This window comes from Neltuma alba, unplaced genomic scaffold, assembly GCF_004799145.2.
Source record: "Neltuma alba isolate B1F8T4 unplaced genomic scaffold, ASM479914v2 tig00000162_pilon, whole genome shotgun sequence".
Classification (NCBI taxonomy): domain Eukaryota; kingdom Viridiplantae; phylum Streptophyta; class Magnoliopsida; order Fabales; family Fabaceae; genus Neltuma; species Neltuma alba.
Genome location: NW_021631939.1, coordinates 374,384 through 383,014, shown reverse-complemented (window position 1 = coordinate 383,014; position 8,631 = coordinate 374,384). Strand labels below are relative to the sequence as shown.

The window sequence follows — 8,631 nt, the reverse complement described above, 5'->3', positions numbered from 1 at the left end:
AATTTTAGTTTTGTAGTAGTTTTGAATTTTTAAATTGAATTGTTACTTATTTTATTTTCTTTATATGTTTAAATTTGTTTACTTGTCAATTTACAGATTTTTTTTATAATGAGTGCTCAGATACTGTTGATGATATTGACTTCATCAGAGACCTTTTGGCACAGCAACTGCTTCAAAAATGGTAATCTAGGGATTGATCAAGTTTATGTTTAGAGATAATAGGTTATAAATTTTGACTTCTGCAATTTGTTCTTCTTTTTGACTAGTTAGTTCATGTGTCAATATATTGATGCAATTATGCTCTTGATATGTCTTGGCTGAAAAAATTGACTGGTTTAGACTGTTTCAACTTGATGGAAAGTGGCTATTATGGCTATTATGGTTGTATGGGAAGTGGTATTTAGGAAATGAATTTTGAATTTTTAAAAAAAAAATGGGTTCATGATAAAACAGGTTAAAAATTTAGAACAGAAGTTCATGTTTTACTTTGTTTTTCGAATAGACGTAAATTTACATTGTTTTGGAAAAAAACAGAAGTAAATTTACGTCTGTTTTGGAAAAACAGAAGTAAAAACGTGATTTTTTACTTCTATTCAAAACAGACGTAAATAATACCATTATTCACCTCTGTTTAGAACAGAAGTAAAAAGTAGGGTACTTTTTATGTCCCTTCTTTTCATGTCCCACCCAAAACAGAGGTAAAAAGTCATCCAAAACAAAAGTAAAAAGTCTTCATTGTAGTAGTGACACTGTGATAGCCAAGTAGCAATAGCTTATGATACTAAGGATCCAAAATATCACAGTAGGACCAAACACATAGACATTAAGTATCATTTTGTAAGAGATATGATTGCTAAAATGCAAGTCACAGTTCAATACATTTTCACTCAAAAGATGTTAGCTAATTCCCTTACAAAGCCCATAGCAAGAGACCCCTTCGTTAAACATGTAAAGGCTATGGGCATGTATAGAACTTGATGTGTTGAACCTTTCTTTCATTCAATAAAGTTATGCATTTTCTTTTTCCAAATCATTCAATGGTGTACAAAACTTGTAGTGTTATACAGGATAAGGTTGACTCTCTCACACAAGAAATCGCCTTCAAACGTTCACGAGGAACACAGAAGATGAGACATTACGTGATCTCCAGCCATGTAGCAAGAGCCATGGAATGGTTAAGAAGTATCACCACACACATGTCGCCTGAAGTGAGCTTGAGATGAGACCTATACATAAAATAGGTTGAATCATGAACATCTGTACAGTTTGTGGAGCCTGTGGCTAGATAGAGAACTCATCTTGGAAGATGACATTATTTGTCAAGCAAAGAGTTCTGGTTTAGGTACTAAGTATGCCTAGAACTAAAGTCCGCACAATGTTAACAAATAAAAACAACACGCGCTCTTAACATATTAAGACAAACATCATGACATGCAATTCATAATGCACGTGCTTCCATCAACTACAACTGGCATGCGAGTGGGAAGATCCCTTGTACCACTTTAGTATGAGTCCTTGAAAGGAACAAACCTATCATGATGCCCTTAAGACTTAGACAATGTTATGAAGAGATAACCTAGTGCTGGCTGCCTTGGCTTGCACACTATGATAATGAGAGATCCAGTCTAATAGGCTAAATGCCAGAAAAGCAATGAAGTTATACCTGAATGATGACTAGTCAGAAGGAAAATTAATCTTGAATTACACAATTATGCTGGTGTCTGTGACATGTCCCTTGTGAGCTCATCTTGAGTAGCTCACAAGTGTGGATGCTACGCATACAAGTGGGTGATCTAAGTTAGACACCTGACTCAAGAGGGATTAGACATGCCATGAGAAAAGTGTAAGGATAAATCTAGGCCATTTGATGCAACATCTAAACATATCTAAGATGTCCTTGTGCATTGGCTCATCTCAGGAGTTTCTAGTGAACAAGCATCCAAAGTAGAAGACGTCGTGCCCACACAGTCATGGTAAAGCACCAAGTATGAAATGAGAAGGAGAATCACATGATGGTCGACCCATCAAGTGCGAGTGGGAGATGTTAGACATTGGGCCCGAGTCTACCCTTGATGGGCCGGACTACTTGATCCAAGAGAAGAGAATCTCTTAGATGAAGAAAATCAAGCACAAATCAGAAGCAATTAATGATTGATTAGAGAATATTCAATCAAACATTAAGTACTTGATTGATTAGAGAGAAAACAATCAGACATTAATTGTTGATTATGGAATCGGAATATTATCCCACAATAAATGAGGGAGATTGCACCCTCCTCAAATAAGGGCCACCCTGGCCCTACAAATAGGAGGTGCCTCTACCCATTCTCTTCACCCCAACTGTTGAGCTTTTCTGTGTTCTCTTCTCCTCTTTTTAGTGCATCTGTTGTGCCATTCTATCAAGACTCTAGTAGTCAGGATACTACGTGAGCTACCAGCATCACAACCTGGAACTGACCTAGTACGTTTCCTTTCTCTATCTATATTATTTCCTCTAGGAATAAATAAGACCTTGTTTCAACTTCTGCTCCATGGCTTCTTAAAACAAGATTGGCGATGTAACATTTTTATTTGATAAATGAAATTAAAATCTAAATAAAAAAGTAATATAAAAAAATTGTGTTATCCCTAACAAAATAATTCGCCAGGCGTTTTATTTTTCATCCCTATGCTTCAGCTTCATCTACTAGCCAATCATATTTCTCTTCCAATGTAATAAAGCATAGAAGCAAACAGACCACTAACAATGGCTTTGGCGCCTTTAAGTTCAGGAAATATGCTACAAAGATTAAAGTGAAGGCTTCATATTAAAATAACTTTCCCCTTCTACCAAAAGGGGGGGGAAACAAGAAGAAACTCTCCCTTGTTTTGTAAACATGTTTGGTGGTTTCATTGGCACTTCACACTTAGGGACTGTTTGTTTTTGTTCTTTGTTGTCTTGTTCTCAAAACAATTTTATCCAATTGTTTCTTAGAACAAGCTTTGAAAACCAAAAAAACAAAAAAAAATTATTGGGGTAATAATTTTAAAAAATTCTGTTTGAAAAAGAATTATAGAAAATTACACTTGGCAGGTAATAGCTATGGTTATTGATAAATGGTGAATTGTATGTGAGAAGAAAAAAAATTTCTCAAAATTTTTCAAAACAAAAAATAAAAAACACAACAAAAACAAGTAAATATGTAAAAATTGTTTTGATTTTTTTAATATTTAAAAACATGTTACTATTTTTTGCTTTTTACAACAATCAACTAAAAACAAATTACTAAACAAATTTTTTAAATAAAACTTTAATCTTCACTCCTAGACCTTCAATGAATTATTAACCACATTAAAATATATACCCTACATTTTAAAACACATGCATCGATTTTCCTTCACATTGGTTGAAGGAAAGAGAAGCGAACTTTGAATTTTGGCATTGTCCTTAATTTAAGATGTACGTCAATTATATGGTTTCCTCCCTTATTCATTGGATGCCAATCAAAAAATATATATATTAAACTAAAATTTTTCCTTCCACTTTCTCGTGTTCTCAATCTGACCTTACCAATACCAGCCAAACTGCGAATACACATAGCTGCTGCAGGTGGTAAAAAGGGTAAGAAAATTCTTTTTTTTTTTCATTTTCCAAATGCAATTAATGGCCTCAACTCACCATGAAAACTTCCAAGGTGCAAGAAACTCTGGTACACGTTATACATGATTTTGGGGGGGGGGGGGGGAGGCAGGTAGGGGGCAGGAATAACACCACGCAATAGTGGCTTATCTCCCATTAAGATCTCCCAATGCTTCTCATTTGTGCTAACTCAACGATTTATCATCTAGAAACAGAAATTATAAAACTCTAGTAGGATACATGCATGGAGAAGTATCATAAATAATGCAATCATGTTTAATGACTTCCTCCAAAATAATTGGATCTGAAGGCTGAACTGTTATTTCTTTGTTGAGCTTGAAGCGATTAGCTTGGTGACAACATAGCAGTCTGGAGGTGTGATGTTTGTATAATAGTTCTGAATAGTTTCTGTGATTTCAAACCCGAATCTTTTATAAAAGTTTATAGCCTCATCATTGTTGGTCTGCACATGCAAGTAGACCTCTGAAATATTTTGCTTGGAACAAAGATCAAGAACATGATTCAGCAGCCTTGTCCCTGCATAAAACACAATTCATATCTCAAACAGTATTCAAAATACAACAAAAGTTAAGTGGAATTGATATTTTTCAACACAGGCTACAGTCCAATGAAAATCGAATTGTAAATTATATGAAGCTAAAATCTTAACTTTAACTTTGGAATTATACTTTGGCAAGTGAGGACGCATGAGAGAATACTAGACAGAAAGATCACTTCAAACATCAGATGCCACTTCAGAAAGAATTTCAAGTTGCTTACCAATGCCATGTCCACGATAAGGTGCAAGCACACCTAAAGTCATGATGTAAACCCGAACTGCCCCACCATCCTTCTTCTCTAGCCGGCATGCTATTGCACCAACACATATGTCACTATAGTAAGCTGAAAGAAACCAGAATAATAGTCAATTTTAACAATTGCTGAAGTATTTTGTTAATGGATGAAAAGTTACATAAGTAGGAGAAAACCATTGTGGATGTTCCAAAGACAAACAATTCATTCCATATGAAATTCCAACCATAGTTTCTCCTAGAGAACCATGTAATTTTTAGGTCCATTCCAAAAAATGCTAAGATGATAATGTAGAGGCTGAAAATGTATGAGAAAGGGATAGGAAGTGGGAATATTTACTTAACCTCTCCTGACTCAGCAGCAAAGCAGCGTCATCCTCCCATTAACTGACCAGATCCACCTTCCAATTTAGAACCAGAGAAGATTTTAAACAAAAGAATAGGGAGAAAAAGACGGAGGATGGCGACAGAGGTACTGGTTCAGTGGAAAGGTCCTCCTCATGAAGAAGCAAGTTGGATTTCTTTGTTTCAGCTTTAACAACAGCACCCAACGTTCAGGTTTCCAGACTGTTGAGGGCGAGAAATATTTTGGGAGAGGGTGAATTGATATGTCATTGTAAATATAAGATGAATGACAATTGGGGTAGCCAAGTAATTGGAAGGGGGGGTTTAATTAGAAATAGCTGTTAACCATGACTATATAAGGAGGGTAAACAGATTGTTTTCCTTACACTTATTTTGAATATACAGAGGAATTTCAGTCTCTCTCTCTCTCTCTCATTCTCCGATCTCTCTCTTTCTTTTCATCTTTCCTTCTACACCACACTTACCAGCCTCATATCCAAATCTCATACTTGATGTGGGACTCACTCAAGTCACATATGTTGCATTTGGGTCCCTAATATTCCACACTTCATAGCTCCTGTTCTAACAAAAGCTTTGGGTGATTATTACAATACTAGGATCAACTTCTATGCCATAAACTTTCAACTAGAATATTGTGGAAAAATCTACCAGATGATAGAAATATTTGTGCAAAACCCAGGCATCCCTTTTAAAATCCATATCCCAAAAGCCAGTCCATAAGGTCAAAGAGCTGAAAGTTCGTACAAATCCCAAATCTGAATCCCATACTTCTGATGCAGAACACTAGTACCTTCAATAGGATTCTAAAATTCCACCACAATCTACACACTTGGCACCCATGAACACTGGCTAACTTTCTAGCCTGCAATACTGCTGTTACCACCATGTTTCCCAACTGCAACTAAGAAGTAACGGAAGGCAAGACTATGATCCCAATAACTAACTTTTGGGAGAGCCCAAGATTCACATAAGACCAAAAGCAATGATTACAAGTGGATTGCTGCAATTTGGCACATATAGAAACTTCTCCTCGCAAATAAATTAAAATGGTTAAAAAAAGTGTTAACACCAAAGTTCTGCCTTTTCACATCAAGATAACAAAATTCAGCAAAGATGCAGTACACTCTTGGCTCAGTATCAAATAAAAGCAAAATGCTACTAAGGATACATTCACCAGCATATAAAACTAAATGTTTTATTTTTTCCATTGATTATTAGCTTACCACCCTTCCAATAATTTCCCACTCATCATAATCATAAGCAGACTTAATAAGTAAACTAACAGAATTATTTTAATTCTAAATGGAGGCACTCAATAGTTCTACTGGCTTCCAAGAAGAATTCTTAGACTTTCACACCAGCATTTTTCTATGCAGTAAAATTCTAAAATCTGAACCAAAAACCACTGACAGCATTCCTATTTCATTCCCCAGAAGCAGGAAAAAGCGAAAGACAAATAAACAAAAACAAATCAAATACTAGACAAGGGAAATAATATATAAAGTTTAAGGGGATTAAAGTCAAAGTAAAGGCCAAATGCTAAAACAACAACAATGAAAGATTACAGGACAACACTGAGCAAAGTCGGGGGGGGGGGGGACAAGAAGCTGCAAACTAAAGAAATTATTTACACGAACATCTCATTATATCCTGAATATTATAGAACAATAAAACAAAGAAGCACAGCCACCGAAAATCGAACCTAGTTTCGTAAATTCGCCAGAAGCAAGGGCATCGGCATAGTATTTGTCATTGTATCGAACAGGGAAAAGAGCTATATTGAGCTTCCGGAGTTGCATTATGTTCTTGTCCCTTACGCCATCGAGTGAGATGGAAACTTCACGGCCAACGCCCATTCTAGACATCAAAAAATTCAATCTTAGCAGACAAAATTGACGCCAAGACAGATAGCATAGGAAACGAGGAAATTGTACATATAAAGATAAAACTACAGAATCCAAATACACAACCCACCAAGAAACAAAAATGCATAAATTAATGATGCAGGGGAGGATGTAAGGAGAAAAAGTAATACAAGTTTCGGCGACCTACATGAAGGATTAGATCCAAAGGGGTTTTGGCTCCAAGGACCGAGAACCGAAGGGGGGATGCTGCCGTGAGGTTGTTCTAGGGAGACTAGCCTAGCGAACGGGGAGCACCATGAAGCGAAAGACGAGGGGACGATAAATTTAAAAACCTAGAACCCAGAATTATTTAGGGAGAACTTCAGTAAAAAAAAAAAAAATACTTAGATTAAAATAAAATCTTAGTTTTAAAAATGTTTTTATAGTATACGAAATAAATATGTGAAAAAATTTATCTCAATTTACAGAAATGTGTTTTCCAGAAGCATTTTTAAGTTATCCGAAACACCCCCAAAAGTTTCACATAATTAATATAATTTCTAATTTCTAATAGTTCCAAAAAATAATCCTGAAATTTTTGGTCTAAAAAAAGACCCTTCCAAAATAAATCCTGAAATTTTTAGTCTAAAAAAACTCTGAAATTTTAATTAAATCAAGCGTAAAAAAAATTATGTTCGGATTAAAAAAAATACCAAAATGTTCTTCTTTCATTCTTCTTAGAAAGAAATCAACCTGACGAAAAATTTATGACCAACAAATCACCCCGCCTATTTAATTATATAATCCAAACATTAATATAAAACATGCCTCGGTTCCTAATTTACATGCCAAGAGATCTGATAGAAAATCTGGCCAAAAAAAAAAAACAAGAAGAAGAGAGGCCTAATGTCAGTCTTCATAGATAAATATATGCATATACATAAGCATTTTAACAGCTTACACTAACAAAATCATAAGTGTTTATATCAAAAGTTATAAATCCTAATTTGCATGGCTCATACAGAAATTTATAAGTAAATTAATGAGAAACGACAAAACCTCATTTTCTAAGGATAATAAATTTCAAAGGTAGCTAAGGACTCACCAGAAAAATTATGGCTATCAAGTCATTAAACCCACTAAATTATAAAATGCAAAAATTTATTGGAGTAATAAAAATGAACACTTGTTAAAATGGATATTCACATTTTCTCATTTTTATCTAATAACATACCAAGATTATAAGTAATACTTGGGATATTACTGATATTGGGTGACTCGGCTTGTAACATCTCACATAATTATATCTATAAATGTGATAGAAATACTTTATTTAAAAATCCATACATGTTTTGGCACTCAAAACAGGTCATAATATCAAAATATTTTTTTTTGACATAACAAAATAAAAGTCTTATAGTCATAACAATTAAAAATATAACATAGCATATGCTTAAGGAGCACAGATGAATCCCAAGAGGACAAACTCGACCTAATAAAGCTTTTTTCTAGCAACTTCTCAATTTGTTTCTTCAGCTCTACTAATTCTAATGGAGACATTCGATAAAGAGTTTTGGAGATAGGCTCCATTTCGGGTGCAAGACTAGAGGCAAACCCGTTATCTCCTCTGGAAACACATCCAGAAATTCAGTCACCACTACAATCTCATCTATGCCCTTTTCAACTTTTGTCTGAATAGAAAAGAATACCTTTAACATCCCTAAATTTTATTTGTGTTTATAAGTAGTTATTTATAGAAAGTTTGGATTAAATCTTTGATAAATATATATAAAATAAAAAATTCAAGAAAATGAGATATTTAAAAGAGAGTCAAATAATACAAAACAAAATTGTAAATAAGTGTATAGGTATTTAAAAATAAAAGTAGAAAAAAAATGGCGATGGATGATGATGATCATAATAATAATAATAATATGAAATAGATTGAAATTCAAATTTTGAATCTGTTATATGAATTTTAATAAAATAT

The 8,631-nt window shown here is 34.2% G+C and overlaps 1 protein-coding gene across 3 annotated transcripts; it reads right to left on the bottom strand.

Moving 5' to 3' along the window:
- Window positions 1-3,602: 3,602 nt before the first annotated feature.
- On the bottom strand, window positions 3,603-6,939 carry LOC114751657 (N-alpha-acetyltransferase 50). 3 transcript variants are annotated; one of them, XM_028940355.1, is made up of 4 exons: window positions 6,850-6,939; window positions 6,500-6,654; window positions 4,400-4,522; window positions 3,603-4,156 (listed from the first exon to the last, which is right to left on the bottom strand). In XM_028940355.1, exons 2-4 carry the CDS (start codon window positions 6,651-6,653, stop codon window positions 3,939-3,941), a joined length of 495 nt encoding a protein of 164 aa, XP_028796188.1. In that variant the 5' UTR covers window position 6,654; window positions 6,850-6,939; the 3' UTR covers window positions 3,603-3,938. The 3 variants fall into 3 exon arrangements, with proteins under 3 accessions (XP_028796188.1, XP_028796253.1, XP_028796318.1); XM_028940420.1 differs by having other exon boundaries at window positions 6,833-6,899; XM_028940485.1 differs by lacking the exon at window positions 6,850-6,939 and adding an exon at window positions 6,772-6,790.
- Window positions 6,940-8,631: the final 1,692 nt, after the last annotated feature.

Excerpts from the sequence above, each read along its gene's own strand:
- LOC114751657 (XM_028940355.1), bottom strand. The coding sequence starts at position 6,653 with ATGGGCGTTGGCCGTGAAGTTTCCATCTCACTCGATGGCGTAAGGGAC. Across the intron at positions 4,523-6,499 it reads TGGCGAATTTACGAAACTAG|CTTACTATAGTGACATATGT; the intron begins GTTCGATTTTCG and ends GGTTTCTTTCAG. Across the intron at positions 4,157-4,399 it reads TTATCGTGGACATGGCATTG|GGACAAGGCTGCTGAATCAT; the intron begins GTAAGCAACTTG and ends TGTTTTATGCAG.